Source organism: Macaca mulatta, chromosome 12, assembly GCF_049350105.2.
Source record: "Macaca mulatta isolate MMU2019108-1 chromosome 12, T2T-MMU8v2.0, whole genome shotgun sequence".
Classification (NCBI taxonomy): Eukaryota; Metazoa; Chordata; class Mammalia; order Primates; family Cercopithecidae; genus Macaca; species Macaca mulatta.
Window position 1 is genome coordinate 141,567,624 of NC_133417.1, and position 18,105 is coordinate 141,585,728.

At 42.4% G+C, this 18,105-nt stretch overlaps 1 protein-coding gene and 1 long non-coding RNA gene across 5 annotated transcripts in view; one reads left to right on the top strand and one right to left on the bottom strand.

Moving 5' to 3' along the window:
• The window catches only part of LOC114671449 (uncharacterized), a 107,004-nt gene that overhangs the window by 66,832 nt on the left and 22,067 nt on the right, over positions 1-18,105 (top strand). Inside the window, exon 3 of the long non-coding RNA XR_013402246.1 lies at positions 17,077-17,161. This is a non-coding gene — a long non-coding RNA (uncharacterized LOC114671449). The remainder of the gene's footprint in view (positions 1-17,076; positions 17,162-18,105) is intronic.
• IQCA1 (IQ motif containing with AAA domain 1) overlaps positions 12,346-18,105 on the bottom strand; it is a 166,314-nt gene continuing 160,554 nt past the window's right edge. For all 4 annotated transcript variants that reach the window (XM_077957952.1, XM_015111399.3, XM_015111398.3 and 1 more), the window contains one exon: positions 12,346-12,978. In XM_077957952.1, coding sequence (XP_077814078.1) covers positions 12,850-12,978 — 129 coding nt within the window. In that variant the 3' untranslated portion in view covers positions 12,346-12,849. The remainder of the gene's footprint in view (positions 12,979-18,105) is intronic.

Below are 18,105 nucleotides of genomic sequence, written 5' to 3' on the forward strand. Positions count from 1 at the left end.
GTCACATTTCTCCAGACATGGCCAGAACTGACCTTGCTCTGCATCCAATATTCCTGTTTTCTTAGGATCCTGGAGGTCTGATGGTTGCTGTGGTAGCAGAGGGTGGTCCCAGTGAAGCAGATATTGGGGTACTAGGTTCAGAGCAGAGATAGTGCAGAGCACAAAGGGAACCAGCCAGGACAGGCAACACTGTGGGCTTGGCCAGCTGGATAGGGGTGCGTGTGTGTGTGTGTGTGTGTGTGTGTGTGTGTGTGTGTGTGTGTGTTGGGGTGGCTATTGGGCTCACTTTTGTCTCACTGGGTCTCCTCTTTGAGAAAAGCTCATGCTTAGACACGCGATCCTAGGCTTTGGAGTGCGACAGGATGCTAAGCCAGGCCGGAGAGAGCAGCGGCTGCTAGTAGGGAATGCAGGTGAGGTTTGCAAAGGATGAAACTGTGGAGCCCCTTTTCCTCCTATTTCTTCTCCCCTAGTGTTTTCATTCTACAGCTATGTTAAGGTGATGTGTCTCTTCACTTTCCAGGCCATTGTTCAGCTAAGTAGATACAAGCTTTTGTATTGTTTTCTATAATATTTTAAATCATTAATTGATTCCTTAAAACTCACATTTTCCATTGTTCAACAGGTTCACTTTTGAAAAACCTATCCTAAGATTCCAGATGTGCTCCCTAAGGACATATAGAGATAAGGATTTAGTACAAAAATTAAAATTAACATCAGGACTGAGACACCACTGAATCTGCTTTTCCACAGTTACTCAATTTATGGAACTTTCAAAGCCATTTCAGTCTACCATGCCTTCACACAGAGCATTATAGTAGGCCAAACCTCCATTTTTGAATCATGACCTAATTTCTTTTAATTTACGTGTGTACATCATAGTTCTTAAATATATATATATTGTATTCTAATTGCAAATGTAGTATGTATTATACAGGAAAAGCCTGTAAAGTGACAAAGAAAATAAGCATTCCCATGACTGATTTTGATATATGCCCCTCTAATTCTATATGCACATAAGTATAGCCTGAAATGCATAATGATAACTATATTTCATACTTGGAGATTAAGGAAAATCTTAGTACCTATCGAGAGATAGATTTTCAGAAAAAATTGTATAGGTCTAAATCTATATAGTGAAAAGGAAAAAGGGTAAAAATTAATGAGTTAACTATCCTCAAGAAGTTAAGAAAAATAGCAGCAAGTTAAATCCCAAGAAATAGAAGGAAAGAAATGATAGAGATAAGAGTAGAAATTAATAAAGTAAAAAAATTACTATAAAGACAGCCATCAAATCAAAAAATTGGCTCTCTGAATTTTTATTTTTAAAGGAAAGATAAAGCCCTGATGAAACTGATCGAGGGAAAAAAGAGAAAAGGCACAAATAACTAACATCAAAGAATTAAAAACAGAACAACATTTCAGGTCTTACAGGTATTAAAGCTAAGAAGAACATATAGTAAAAAACTTTATGCTGATAAATTTGAAAATCTAGATGAAATAGAGAAATTCCTTAAAAAACACAACTTACCAAAACTGACACTAGAAGAAATAGAAAATCTGAATAGTCTTAAATTCATTAAGAAATTAAAATCCTTTCTATACAGATGGATTTACTCATGAATGCTACTAAACCTTTAAGAAAATATAATACTAATCTTACAGAAATTCTTGCAAAGAACAGAAAAAGAAAGAATATTTTGCTACTGATTTTATGAGGTCTTGATATAAAGACCTAACAAAAATATTACAAGAAAGTTATAAAACAAGTCTCATTTAAGAACATAGATGCAAATATTCTAATATTCTAAGCCAAATATTACTAAATAAAATAAAATTATATACAAAAAAATACACTATAAACATAACTTTGTACTTGAAAATGCAACACTGGTTTAACCATTATCAATCAATCAATTATTACATATATATCAGGTAAAAAATTGTGACAATACCAAATGCTGATGAGGATGTGGAGAAACTGGATCATTCATACGTTGCAGCTGGGAATGTAAAATGGTACTACCATTATGGAAGACGGTTTGACAGTCTTGACAGTTTCTTATAAAGCTAAACATACATAAAACCAGCAATTGCACTCTTGGGCCTTATCTCAATTTTTCACTGAAAAACATATTCATACAAAAGCCTATACAGAAATCCTCATAGCAACTTTATTTGTAACAGCTAAAACTTGGAATGAGCCTAGATGTCCTTCAACAAGTGAATGGTTAAAAAAACTGTGATGAATCCATACCATAAAATACTATCAAACAATAAAAAGCCATGAACCTTTAATACATGCAACAACATGGGACTTATTCCCATGGAATTATGCCGAGTGAACAAAGCCAATCCTAAGAGGTATCGAACTGTTTATTCCATTTGTATAACATTTTTAATATGATGCAATTTTAGAAATGGAGGACAGATTCTTGGTTGCCAAGGGTTAAAGGAAGAGGAGTAGGAGGGAAGTAGATGTGGTTAGAACCGGGCAGCATGAGAGATCCTTGTGGGGCTGGAATTGTTCTTCTGTATCTTGGCTGTGCTCGTGGATACACAAACCTGAAAAGATGATAAAACTTAATACATACATATATACACACACAAATGAGTACAAGGAAAACTGTGGAAATCTGAATAAAATTGGTATATTGTATCAGTGATATTATACTATAATTGTGCAAAATGTTACCATTGGGGGAGATTGGGCAAACCTATGCAGGATCTCTCTGTATTATTTAAGTATGTGAATCAATAATTAGTAAAAATTCAATTAAAAATCATTCAATAAAATCAACCATGGTAACAAAAGGGGAAAGTCACGTGATCATCTTCAATGAGGCAGAAAGAGTATCTGCTACAAGTCCACATCCATACATGATAAACATTCTTAGCACACGAAATGTGATAAAGTATAATTTCAAAACTTTGTACTAACTGATAAAATGTTGAACATTTTCCTGCTGAGGTCTGAAACAAGGATGTCTTCTATGATCACTTCTAGTCAACATCATAACTAAATGGCCAAGTCAGTGCAATAAAGCAAGAGAAACAAAAAGCTATGAAAATTGCAAACAAATAAATAAAACTGTCATTTTCCAAAGGCAATATGCCTATGGATGTTTAAAAAAACACCATAGAATCTAAAAACAATTAAAATTAGATAATAAGTTTGGCTTGTTGCTGGATATACAACCAATTGAAAAAGTCAATTTTATTTCTATATACCAGCAACAAACAGGTATAAAGGAAAACTTCAAAATGTAATTTATAATGGAAATTATCAAATACCTCAAAGTGAATCTAAGGAAAGATGTGTAAGATATGTAGACAGAAAATTACAAAACATCATTAAGAAAATTTAATGGCTAAACAAATGCTGGGAAATATCACTTTCATGGCCTGGAAAACTCAATAATGTAAAGATGTCTGTTCTCAAACTGATCAATATAATTTACATTAAAATATTAGTTTTTTGGTGGAAATGCCTAAGCTGATTATAAATTCCTTTAGAAGTGCAAAATGTCAAGCATATCTAAGATACTTTGGAGAAAAAGAAGGTGGGATGACTTACTCTGTGGATGCAAACCATTATTGTAAAGCTACATTGCTCAAGTCAATGTGATATTGGCAGAATGATAGATGCAGTAGCTCAGAATAGAGGATTCCTAAGCAAATCACTGTCTACATAAACACCTGTTTTCATTGTTGTTGTTTTTAAATACTTGTTTTCAATGATAGAGGGCACTGAAAAGCAGTGGGAAAAGAACAATCTTTTCAATAAATGGTGCTGGGTCTTTGGGTCAATCACATATTCATATGGCTATGAAATAAAACTTGAACCATGAACAAAAATCAATTCCAGGCAAACTGGCAGATATAAATGTGATAAGTGCAACAATAAAGCTTCTGAAAAGGGGAGAAATAGGAACGTTTTCACACCGTCGGTGGGAATGTGAATCAGTTCAACCATTGTGGAAGACGCTGTGGCAATTCCTCAAAGATTTAGAACCGGAAATACCATTTGACTCAGCAATCCCATTACTGGGTATATACCCAAAGGAACATGAATCATTCTATTATAAAGATACATGCATGTGTATGTTCATTGCAGCACCATTCACAATAGCAAAGCCATGGACTCAACCCAAATGCCCATCAGTAATAGACTGGATAAAGAAAATATGGTACATATACACCATGGAATACCACGTAGCCATAAAAAGGAACAAGATCATGTCCTTTGTGGGGACGTGGATGAAGCTGGAAGCCATTATCCTCAACAAACTAATGCAGGAACAGAAAATCAAACACTGCATATTCTCACTTATAAGTGGGAGCTGAACGCTGAGAACACGGACACACGCAACACACACTGGGGCCTGTTGGAGGACGGTGGGTTTGGGGAGAGCATTAGGGAAAAGAGGGAATGCATGCTGGGCTTAATACCTAAGTAATGGGTTGATAGGTGCCGCAAACCACCATGGCACACATTTACCTATGTAGCAAACCTGCACATCCTGCACATGTACCCGGAACTTAAAATAAAAGCTTCTGAAAGCTATTAGCAACAATAGTGTCATAATCTTGAGGCAGGCAAAGAACTGTTACATAGGACACAAAAAAACTGTAACCACAAAGACAAAGTTGATAAGCCAAATTACCTTAACATTAAGAATTCATTTTCTTTTTTTTTTTCTCTCTCTCTCTTTTTTTTTTTGAGATAGACTCTCACTCTGTCGCCCCGGATGGAGTGCAATGGTGCGATCTTGGCTCACTGCAACTTCTGCCTCCTGGGTTCAAGTGATTCTCCTGCCTCAGCCTCTGGAGTAGCTGGGATACAGGCACCCACCATCACGTCCAGATAATTTTTGTATTTTTAGTAGAGATGGGGTTTCACCATGTTGGTCAGGCTGGTCTCAAACTCCTGACCGCAGGTGATCCACCTGCCTTGGCCTCCCAAAGTGCTGGGATTACAGGTGTGAGCCACTGCAAGAACTTTCATTAAAAGACACCATTATGACAGTGAGATGGAAGCTAAAGAGTGGGAGACAATATTCCCAACCGTGCACCTGCAAACAGCTTCTCACTAAAAGTATAAAATTAATAAGAAAGAAATAGACAACCCATGGAAAAATAGCAGGGGTTTTATTTAAAAACACGGTAATATTCAAATGATCACTACTCATATGAAAAGATGTGCAACCCAGTAGTCATTAGGAAAGAGGAAATTAAAGCCATTGTTTGATAGCACACACTCCAGAGTGGGGACAATGAAAACGGCTGACCACACCACGTTGGGAGGATGTGGAGTAGTGGGAGTTTGCATGCATCGCTGGTGGCAGGGAAATTGGAGCAGTCACCTCAGTAAACTTGGTGGCACTGCGACCACATGTGATGATGCTCTGGGGTGAGCAGTTGTCTTCCCAGGCATATACAAATAGTAATGTGTGCACATGTGTGTAGAGAGACAGATACACATGTCCACAGCAGCATCATTCATAATAGCCCCAAACTGAAGAAAAATGATGGGCACTTGGCTGGGCACTATGGCTCATGCCTGTAATCCCAGCACTTTGGGAGGCTGAGGCAGGTGGATCACAAGGTCAGGAGATTGAGATCATCCTGGTCAACATGGTGAAACCCCGTCTCTACTAAAATACAAAAAATTAACCGGTCATGGTGGTGCACACTTGTAGTCCCAGCTACTCAGGAGGCTGAGGCAGGGGAATCGCTTGAACCCGGGAGACAGATTGCAGTGAGCTGAGATCGCGCTGCACTCCAGCCTGGCGACAGAGTGAGATTCCATCTCAAAAAAAAAAAAAAAAAAAAAAAAAAAAAAAAAAAAAAAAAAAAAAAAGAGGCTTTAATTAACAGTAAAATAAGAAGCCTAAGTGTGGCATCTACAAGGAGACACTACGCAGTGATGGAAGTGGACCAACTGCGGCTGTGTGCAAGGCTGCAGGAGTCTCACAAGCGTAACATTGGCTAGAAGAAGCCGGACAGAAACGAATACACACTCTTTACTTCCATGTACATAAAGTTCAAACCCCGCTAAAAGTAACCTAGGATGCTGGGAATCAGGACAGTAGTTGCCTTTGCAAATGGAGAGGGCAGTGATCAGGAGAAGGGCTTCTCGGGAGCTGGGAGCATCTCCACTTTACATGTCGGTGGAGCCGTTTTCTGTGCTTTTGTCATAATTCAACAAAAGCATACACGTTTACACCCCTCTCACGGATACTTACATTTTTCTAAAAGACGACTAGAAAGATTTATTTCAAAATAAGGAGTCAGCAGTGGCGTTTCCAGGCACAATGAGTGCTACGGTTGAAGTATTTGCCCCTCCAAAACTCACGGCCCCTGGCATGTGGAGTGCCTCTATCTGAAGAACGAGAGGAACTCAGAGCTAGAAGCCTCTTTATGGGGATCACTCCAGGTCTTTTATTGATGAAGAAATAAGTATGGCTTCCTGGGGTCCCCTGGGAGGGTCCCAGATCACCCCTCATTCAGTCTCCATCCTGCTCCTCCCAGGCAGACACGGTCTCACGGTGCGGTGCAGGGGAGCCGTGCTGTGTCCTGGAAAGTTCATTAGCTTGTAAAGTGGCGCAGCGCTTCTGGCCTGTTGCCGGTCCACGCCGCTCTCCTTGGGTGCAGCAGGGCCCCCCACCCGCCCTCCTTGGACCCACCGTGCAGCTGGGAGCCACGGTGTCTGCGTCAGCCTTTCCTGCCGCAGCTGGGGGCTCCTCTGACTCCCACGGGGAGCAGGAAGCTGCTTTCCCGGTGCGCTCGGTGTAAACAGTAAACACATCCCAGCACCTGCGAGGCCTCCCCGTTCCGCTGCTCCTGTCCCTGCCGCAGCCCTGGGAAGAGGCTTGAGGCCCAGGGGTGTGTGTGCAGGCCACCAGCATCTGCAATGAGCCCACCGAGGAAATAATGGCGGCTGTGGGACTGCACGCATGCCTATGTGTGCATGCATGTGTGTGAACACGTGCATGTGCGGGGTGATGTGTCTGCACGTGTGGGATGTGTATATGCATGTGTATGTGTGTTTTTGTGCCTGTATATGTATATATGTATATGAGTGTGTGTGTAGGGAGTGGTCCATGTCTGTTGTGTGTTTGTGTGTACATGCACACATGTGTATGTATGTACTGCATGTGGTTTGTGTATATAGTTTGTTTGTATGTGTGCATGTGTTTCTGTGTGTTGTGTGTACAGATCACATGTGTACATGTGCATAGTGTGTGCTGTATATGAATGCCCTGTGTGTGTGCATGCATGTGTATATGCTGTACATGTGTATGTATGTGTGCGGCCAGACTGACCCAAGGTCACTCAGAAGGTCTGTGAAATTAGCCCAGCCCAGTGAGTTTCCCATAAAGCCGCAATCCTCTTGACAGCACCCGGCTCATCTTCCTTTCCAGACGGGTAGGGAGCGAGGCCTGAGGAATGGTGGGTGCCAGGCTGGCCAAGGGCTCCAGAGGTGGAGCCAGGGATATTCAAGAGGTGGTGGACAGACGTGCAGGGCACCCCCAAAGCCGCCCCAGCAGGAGAAACAGAGCGGAGTGAAATGAGAAGGGTGGTGGGAGGACCTGGAGAAGGGTCCCAGCTTTCTTGGGGCCCCTGGGGCTTCTCACAGGACCCTTCTGCCATGCCCCTCCTCCTTCTTCATCGCAGCCTGCACTTCCATTCCAGGAAGGTAGAGCCCGCCCCTGTGGCACCTGTTCTGCTGGGCGGGGTCTGCTTTGGGCACTCAGCAATAATTGAACAGCAGGCGGTGTTCACTGAGAATGTGCCCTCGTGCCAGGCATTGTGCCGGGTACACAGCTCAGTTTACTCCTCACAAGAGCCCAGGGAGGCAAAGATGAAATGCACATCCAGGGAAGACGCTGTGTGCTGAGCTGGGACTGATCCAGGCTCTGGCCAGGATGCAGCTGGGATGAAGCCTGAGTTAGGGTCAGTCAGAACCTTGCTGTAAACCACTCGAGTTGACTGAAGAGACTACATTTCTAGGATGCTTAATCTCTTGACCAAAAAAAGGTACTGTATTTGTTTGCCACGTTGAGGAACTGATTAGTGGCCTTGGGAACTCTGACAGTCACCTGACAACAAAACCAGTATGCAGTGGAGAGGCCAGAACCTGCCCCGCACTCCTGGGTTCCCAGTTGCGTCCCCAAAGCTCAACGTGAGAAACTCACTGAATATGTGTAAAGCAATAAACACAGATTGTACCTCTGTGCCAGGGACCTTGAACACACTATCTTGGGTGATTATATAGGCGGTAGGTGCAGCCGTTAAGAAGAGCCAAAGAATCAGAGAGACCTGCCACTTCGTCACGAACTCTCAGATTCTCCATCAGAAAAGGGTTCTTGCAGGGATGAAGCCTTTTCATCCCTGTGTCCTGGGATGAAACTCCTGATCCCTCAGCCTAGGCAGGGTTTTCTCTTCCTCATGTTCATTGCATGGATCTGGCCTTGCACATTTATTTGTATGTCCATTTTCTTAATGTGTCCTTCCCCCTTAGACTGCAAAGCAGCTCACTCCTGCATCCTCAGCCCCTAGCACTGAGGGCTGAGAGTGCTCCATGAAAGAACTGGAGCATGAGCCAAAAAACCACTGCCGTGCTGCAACTGTGAATTTGAACGCAGCAGAATTGTTAGGGGGGCGACCCTGCATTGATGAATGAATGATTCTAGTGGTGGAGGTTTCAGGTGCCTTCACACACACATTTTGGGCCAATGTCCTTTTGCTTTCCCACATCCCGTTGCTTGGGCGGGTGCCAGCTTGGTTTACAACCCACAGGCTTTGTCTCCTTGGGTTCGTTTAGCATTACTGCATGCTTCTCTCCAACTCAAGTCTTAAGACTTTCAAGGACAGGACAAGCCACTTACGCCATGGCTTGGGTTCCACAGTATCATTAGAGGCTAAAAATCATGTCACTCCTGTGAAACAGCCCTGGGACCACCTACCACAATTACGGCCTTTGTATTAAATGCGGCTATGTGTTTTAAAAGGGTCTCAAACATAGATTCTTCAGCATCAGGGTGTTTTCAATTTGCTATCTCTGAAGCTGTTTGGTGAAGCTCCGACAGTCTCGCTCTCAGGAGCATCTTTTCAGCATGCCCTGGCATTGGTTGTGGACCTGGGACCTACTTATTCCTAAATGCAGAGCCACCTGAGAGCTCAAATTGCACTTTAATCAGATTCCATCCCGCAGAATGCTCCCTTAATGAGGGTTAATGGTATTAATTACTGTCCCCTCCACTTCAGAACGTGCTCAAGAGGAGCTAATTGTCACATAATGGCCCAGGGCAGCTGAGGCCCTAGCAGAGGTCTGAGGAGTCCTCAGGTCCCTCCACCGGTCCCTCCGCCGGTCCAGCCCCGCCATCGCCTTCTTCCCATTTCCTCCCACAGGGCTGCCGTGCTTCCTCTCCCTGTCAGATAAAAGTGGGAGTTCCAGGGCATGGCAGTCTAATCTTCCAGGAGGACTCTGGGTTTTCAGCATGGATGGTGAATAGGCTCACAGTTTGTTGACCTACTCCGTGGATGACAAGGAACCATGCCCTTGCCTGCAGAGTTGGTGTGACCAGTGCCTCTTTACAGGACAGTCTGTCAATAGCTACCCAAATGAAAGACTCAGAGGTAATTTGGCCCAGTAATTTTCCTTCTAGGAATTAATCCTACATAATTTTTTTTTTGGTATACACCCATGAAGACTATGTAAAGGCACTTATTACAGCAAGTATGGACTAGCAGAAGGGTGGAAATAATCTAAATATCTGTCAGAGTGGACTGATTAAATAAATGATGGTGTATCTATAAAGTGGGGTAGTATGGAGAGAATACAAAATGAGGCCCGTCTGTATGTGCTGATATTGAACAATATTCAAGTTACAGAATTAAGCAAAAACAGCAAGAAGCTTTAACAGCATATATGTTCTAATGGCATGTTACCATTTGTGTAAAACACGCAGAATATGAGTATGTGTGTGAGTGTATCTAAGCGTATCTACACCCCCTCTCCACATCCACTCACATACAAAGCAGCAGGCTGTGATGTCAATACCAGCATGTGCTGAGCTATGGCATGTTGGCTCTGGTGGACTTTGCAGTGACAGACAAAGGGTCCTCTGATCCATGGGCAGCAGAAAAGTGTGTGCATCTTTGGCTGAGAGGCGGGGGGGCTGGCTGACACTAGCCAAGATTTCAGACAGAGCTCATGGCCCCACGTGTGACAGGGCAGGAGCACCGACATCTCAGACAGTTCCAGCTCCCCTTCTAGCCTCTTGCATTTCAAGGATATCACTTCTCTTCTAACTGCAAGCAGCCAGAAAGAGTAGAGAGTAACACCCATATAAGACAGCTCGGGCACAGAGGGTGGGGGGAAAGTCTCTTGGGTAACCAACAAACTTTACACTCATACAACGGGACCCAGTAAAACAATGGACCCTAATAAGTACATTCCTTTCCCTTTAGGTGCACTAAGATAGGGAAGCTAAAAGCAGACTCGGTGGGTATGCCTGCAGCTGCAGAAGATGTATGGGAACAGACACACAACTCTCCCTCCCAGATAAGCGGGACAAAAAGACACAGAAACATTCCAAGCCTGTGATAAGCTCTCCTGCCCTAAACCTTGAAATACTCTTGGTCTGTAAGAGAGAATGCCTCTGACCTAACTCAGCCAGAAGCCCCTCTCAGGTTTATTCTCCAAAATCAACCTGTCTTTGACTGTTGAGCTGCTTTTCATGTTTCTTTCCTCTTTCTTTAATTCTTACATTGTGGAAGTAGAGCACAAACCTAGCATTGGGCAGGGCAGGAAGCCATCCTTTGGGAAAAGGCTGAGTGAGGCCCTGGAAATCACATCTCCATGTTAGTGTGCTGGGAAAAAGGAAGTGAGCATGTAGAAAGGATATTTAGATATCTTTACCAAATTTTAAACTTAAGTTACTCTGATGCCATCCTGCCCAATACACCAGTCACACCAGCCACGTGTGGCTATTTAAATGGAAATGAACATTGAATAAAATTAAAAATTCAGTTCTTCAGTTGCACCAGCCACATTTTGAGTGCTTAGTAGCCTGGTAGATTAGTGTGACTCCTACTGGGAGATCACAGATCTAGAACTTTCCATCATTGCAGAAAGTTTTATTGGATGGTGCTCTAAAGCATATGTATCAAGTTTCCATCACTCCATTACTGTTTATTAAATGTTACCTGCACAGGTTTTTATGAGTTCTGAAAAAGCGTGCTTGTCATGAAACTAAGATCAAGTGAAATGGTATTTTAAAAAATGGTTTACTTTTACCCTCATACGTTTCATTTCTTTGCGGTGCAGATCTCGTTACTTTGCAATGGACATCAAATCCTAGAGCCCTGATGTTCTCTTCTTGGGCCGTAAGTGGGGTCTCATGACATGTGAAAGGATTTTGGCAGAACCATCTTGGAGACATGAATGTGAAATCACTCTGGGATGTTAGGGTGGGGGAGTCTGCCGTTTCTCAGGCCACGCTGGGCTTTGGCTAGACATAGTCTGAAGTGGGTAAGGGGAGTCTGTGGAAATTGGGGCACCTTTGGTAATGAGAAGGCAAATCAGTGGAGGGCACCCTGAAGGCAGAAGTTTGTTCAAGAGGACACTCAGGAGGAGGATGACTTCATGGGGAGTGCGGAACTGTCCAGGGCACATCAGCCTGTGACTGTCTCTGTCTGTCCCAATTTGTGTCAGGCTGCTGTGTACAGACACAGGCTAGGGGGTGTGCTGGTGGTCAGAAGACACCTGGGAACCATGAACCTTCTTGGTCATTGATGATCCAAGTCACTGGGAATCCTGGTAAAACTTGGATGCCTGACCTGGTCTATGCAGTGTGAGATTTTATGAATTTCTGTGGTCTAACCCCAAACTGTCAGACAGGGTATTCTTAAAATTCAAGTTAAATCCATCCCATCTCAATTGAAGTCTACTTCCTCTGATTGTGTTCTTACCACAATTTAGAAGTGGGTTACTTGCTATCTTCCACCAATAACCTTTCACATCCTCACACAATTTAAATTTCTCTTTTGAGCTTTCCCTACTCTTTAATCTTTTTCTTATTTACCCTGTTTTATTTCTTCACGTAGGCTTTCTCTTCTCTGCATTTACCCCATTTTTATGCCATGGTTTTTCATCCAGTCATTGGCCTGACAAGTTTTCAGTCCTTCCAACAAGGACTAGGCGGGGCTGTTGATGTCCAGGCCCCAATATTAGCAGTGGGACCTGGACTTCAGCTATCTCAACTTCAAAATTAGGATGTTGAAACAGTTCATTTGTAAGATCCTGTTTTAGTTCCAGCAACCAAATTACCAAGTCAGTTCAAGGACAACAGCTTTATTTCATTATATAAAATCTATTACTAGAGCAAAGAATTAATTTATTAAAATAGATGCAAGATACTATACAGTGTACATCCATTAATAAAAAGCTAGTGTACTGATGATATACTCATTGCTTACTAATTGTCAAACTAGAATATTCTTTAACTGTCACATTTTAAATTTGACAGCTAGTACTGATGACAGGAAGAGTCCAACTTCGAAAGACTGTGGAGGGCGTCACGAGTGAATTTCAGTTATATACAAACCTGGCGTGGATTAAAGCTATGGAAAGTTGTGATGAACACCCAGCTAGGTGTCCAGCTTGGGAAAGGCATAACGGCACACGCAGTGGTTAGCAGGTGTGCGGCATCAGCTCACCTGCAAACTGCTAAGTTCCTTCCCCTGAGGGCTTCCTCAGGCGAGCAATGGTGAATTTTTTCTTTGGTGAGCTGGGGTCCTCTCCATCCCCGAGAGACTCAAGCGTGGTTCTTCAGAAAGGCATTACTTTTTCTTTTTTGCCTTTTTCTCTTTCTTTTCTTTCCTTTTCCCTTTGTCCTTTGCCTTTTCTGCGCTGCCTCCTGTTATCGCCAAGGCTCGTTTTTTACCCAGAGGGGTTTTGGCATACCAGTTCTGAAATACAATAAAAGTTTCGGAAAAGGTCAGAATGACACCAATTCACCGCAATACTCTTGAAAATAAAGAAAAGCCTGCTAAGCAGGAAGGGGCAAGCAGCCATTGTACTTTGGGCATTTAAGGTATGCTTAATACAACCTCTTTCTCAGTGGGTTTTCCAGCCTGTTTTTCTGCATGATTTGAAACTTCAACCTGTATTTCTGCATGATTTGTTAACTCAGGGAGTTAACAATTTCAGAGAATCACAGGCTAAATCTAACCAGCAATCCTTCTCAACAAAGTCGCCTATTTTCCGGGCATCCTACTGTGTCCTAGGGTTGGGTTTTCTCGGGAATGTGAAGGGTGCTCATGGTTCACATGTGGGCATGTTCAATGAACAATGGGCGGTCATTCAACTACTCCGGGGGAGGTGCTGTTGAAACCACGGTAGAAATAATGAAGCCCAAATACCAACCAAGAACTCAAGAACTTAGTGATTGTAACTGGCCCCACAATGGCATTTTTCTCAACCTTTGCATTTTATTTGAAACCTAAGAAACATTTGGGTTTATAAACTTTATAATAGCAATATTTCATTGCAGGATTATATTACGTGTTATTTATCAATTGTCCTAGTAATGGATATATGACATCTGAATTTTTGGTTATTATGAAGAATGCTGAAGTTCACAATTTTTACACATCTCCTTGTACCTATGTGAGAGAACTTCTTTAGGGCACACAGATAGAAATAGAACTCCTGGGGTTGTAGGGAATGAACATCTTCCATTTTACTTGATATGGCTAAATTGCTCTCTGAAGTGCTGTAAGTGGGAAATTCTCTCAGTCTTTGTACATCTGTTTTTTTTTTTCCTGAGACTGAGTCTCGCTCTGTCGCCGAGGCTAGGGTGCAAGGGTGCGATCTCAGCTCACTGCAACCTCTGCCTCCCTGATTCAAGTGATTCTCCTGCCTCAGCCTCCTGAGTAGCTGGGATTACAGGCGTGCGCCAACACGCCTGGCTAATTTTTGTATTTTTAGTAGAGACAGGGTTTCACCATGTTGGCCAGGCTGGTCTCGAACTGCTGACATCAAGTGATCTGCCTGCCTCAGCCTCCCCAAGTGTAGGGATTACAAGCATGAGCCATGGTGCCTGGCTTCATATGTCTGAAAATGTCTCTTTTCTCCTGTCTCTTGTGTGCCAGTTTAGCTGGATACAAATATTAGGCAGACAGTTGTTTTTCCTTAGCACTTTGTAGATATTATTTCGCTATCTTCTGGCACCTATGGTTGTTAAAGAGATGTCTGATTTCCCAATTGTTTCTTGGTAGGTAATCTGGTAGCTTTTAAGACTGGCTTTTAATCTTGTTCTTAAGTTCCCAATAATATATCTAGGTATAGATTTATTTGATTTGTTCTGCTGGTTACTAGGAGTTTATTAGTTAATAAATTATTTCACTTGGGGTTTATTTTCAATCTATCTTTAATTCAGGAAAATTCTCAGTAATAATGTCTTTAAACAGTTGTTCCTCTGACACTTATTGTATTCTTTTCTTCTAGAACTTCCATTAATGAAGGTCAGCGTCTTCAACCCACCTTTGATGGATCTTTATACTTTTATGGATTTTACCTTCTTGTTTTTCTGTACTGACTACCAGGGGGTGCTCCCCAGGACCATCTTCCAGTCCACAGATTGCTCTTTGACCATGTTTAGTTTAGAGTTCATACCTCTTTCATTTCCTTTGCCACTTTATACTAATTACCATATTTTAAATTTCTAAGCTTTCTTTTTCTCTGCAATTCAGACCTCAGTTTCTGACTCTCTAAGCTTTCTTTCTGTAACATTTTTTCATAATTATCTCTTCTCATTTCATTTTTTCCCCCAAAATGTTCTGTACATTTCTAATGGAAGTCATACTCTCATTTATTTTTTTGAACATATTAATTGTATTAATTTAAACATTTTGTCAGATTGTATTTAGCACTAGATTTCCTAAAATGTTTTCGAATTTTGATTTTCAGATTTTGTGTGTGTGTGTGTGTGTGTGTGTGTTTTATGGTGCCTGGCTTGGGCACGCATCACCGCACCTGGCTAATTTTTGTATTTTTAGTAGAGATGGGGTTTTGCCATGTTGTTCAGGCTGGTCTCGAACTCATGACCTCAAGTGATCCACCTGCCTTGGCCTCCCAAAGTGCTGGGATTACAGGCGTGAGCCACCATGCCTGGCCAAGATTCATTTAGAGTGGGAAGTTTTGTTTTGGGCTCTGTCTCTCTCTCCTTATTCTTTCCTCCATAGCAGTCCTACAGTTGCTTCTGTAAGATCCTCTAAACTCATATACAGAACCAAGTCTTATAATGATGTTTTGATTGATGCTTCCCTTAATGCTTCCTGGTGATATTAGGGATATCAAAGATCCAGTCATAAAAGAAGCAGGCATTATTTTATCTTTCACAAACCGTTCTTTTTGTTTTTGTTTTTGAGACAGAGTCTTGTTCTGTCACCCAGGCTGGAGTGCAATGGCACGATCTTGGTTCATTGCAACCTCCATCTCCCAGGTTCAAGGATTCTCCTGCCTCAGCCTGGGACTACACGTGTGTACCACCACGCCTGGCTAATTTTTGTATTTTTAGTAGAGACAGGGTTTTGCCATGTTGGCCAGGTTGGTCTCGAACTCCTGACCTCAAGCGATCTGCCTTGGCCTCCCAAAGTGCTGGGATGACAGGCATGAGCCACCATGTTCAGCCAACTCTTAAACTCTCTTTGATTTCTATACTTTATTTTTCTCTATGCTGCATTCTAGGCAATTTTCTTTGCTCCCTTTTTCAGTTCTTTTGTTTTTTCTCTTTAGTTTTGTCAAATCCACAGATATTTATTCACTGAGTTATTTATTTATTTATATTTTTTTGAGACAGAGTTTTGCTCTTGTTGCCCAGGCTGGAGTGCAATGGCACGATCTTGGCTCGCTGCAACCTCCGCCTCCTGGGTCCAAGCGATTCTACTGCCTCAGCCTCCCGAGTAGCTGGGATTACAGGCATGTGCCACCACGCCCGGCTCATTTTGTATTTTCAGTAGAGACGGAGTTTCTCCATGTTGGTCAGGCTGGTCTTGAACTTCTGACCTCAGGTGATCTGCCTGCCTCGATTCACTGAGTTTTTAATTTTAATGACTATATATATTTTTTCACTATCAAAAGTTCTATTTGGTTCTTTTTCAAATTTGCCTGTTTTTCCTCCCTAATGTTTCTGGTCTTTAATTTAAACATACTTATTTTGTAGTCTCTTTCGGAATGTCCTTTTATCTCAGATTCTTGGTAGTGCTATTCTGTTATTTGCATTTGCTGACTGTCCTTGGGGTAGATTATTGCTTGTGGCTCATAATTTTTTATTATGAACTCATCTTCAGCAAGGCTGGTATTTCCTGTAGGAATCCTATATACCCTGACTTGGCTAAATTTCCATACAGAGTGGTTTTTAATTTTGCTTTTGATGTGACTTCAGGGGTTTTAGTGATACCATATCAGTTTTAAAAATTATATTAATATTTCAACTTGAGATTCTGGGACTATGGAGGTAGTACAGATTTGGAAATTTGACGTGCAAGGTGTAGCTTGGATTTTGATTTCTTATGGGCCACTTTTATTCCCCACCTAGATCCTGGAGAAGATCACAAGTTCCTTGATACTTCCTCATGGCAATCTATAAAGTGTCCCAGCTTCGTGCAGTTCCAGCGTTCTGTGTCTCACAGGCCTCCCCTTGCCTTACTGTTTGGATCTTATACACCCCTAGGCTACCCATGCATTAGCTCATGTTTTTCTTGTCTTTGAGATGTACCTCTCTGTTAGTGGCACTGGGGGATTCCCTCCTCCTCCTGTTCGCCTTGGCTCTGTTTTTAACATAAGGTGACGTGGCCATGTACTTAAGGCGATGAACTCCTAATTGACCGAGACCCAGTATAGAATATAGTTAATGAAGTTGGCTTTGGGGAAACGTATGAATTTTCAGCTCTGCTACTTTCTAGTTGTTACTTTACTTGCCTTTTGTATTGTTTATTTTATTGTTGCTGCAGTGAATTTCCAGAAACATGGTGGCATAAAACCACACATTTATGATTTCACAGGGTTGTAGGTCAGAAACCGGGAACGGGCCTCACTGGGTGACAATCGAGGTGTCTGCAGTGCCGTGTCCCTTTCTGGAGGCTCCAGGTGAGAATCTTTCCCTTGCCTTTTGCAGCTCTCAGAAATCACCTGCTTTTCTGGCTTGTGGCCCCTGCTCCACCTTTGGATAGCAACGCTGGGCTGCCTGGAGTACCAACATGCCTTCTCAGACTGCTCTCTGGTTCTCTCTTCCAACTCCCTCTTCTGCTTTTCATGATTACACTGGACTCGCCAGGGTAATTCAGGATAATCTATCTTCAGGTCAGCTGACTAGCAGGCTTACTCCATCTGCAGCCTTATACTGCCTCTGCCGTGGAACCTCACTTATTTTCAGGTTCCAGGGACGAGGATGCAGACGTCCTTGAGGGGCCATTATCCGGCCTACCATGACTCTCCGTATCTCAGTTTCCTCATGTGCAAAACAGGGTGTTACGAGTCTAAATGAGTCAGTACAGTGGCTGGCATATAATAAGCAGTCAATAAGTGTTAGCTAACATTATTAGACTTACTACCATCGTTTTCATACATATTCTCTCCATCATGTCTGTGGAGCAGGGTAGAACGTGCTTGGAGAATCTGCAAGGTCTTCATCTGAGATAACGTTGTCAGAAGCACAGCGAGGGGAAATTTCTCAGGGTTTGCCTCATTAGCAGGAACCATAGCAATGGTATCACATTGTTCAGGAGAATGTGAGGGTGTCATTCCATCTATCCATGTGTTTAATTAACGTGTCCCTAAACAAATTTATTAAGCATCTACTTGGGGCCAGGCACAGGGCCAAGCACTGGTGCTGTAATGGAAGCACAAAGGGATTGGGTGGAAAGGGGAATGGTGGGAAAATGATGCAGTTTCTTTTGAAAATGAATAGAGCAAACAAATACACCAAGAATGGATGTGTGAAGCATATGCATTCTCATCCCAGGTCATAAAAGGGTAGTAATTCCTTTTCTTGAATAGTATGATCGACCTCAAGCACCTATAGATAGAAAAAG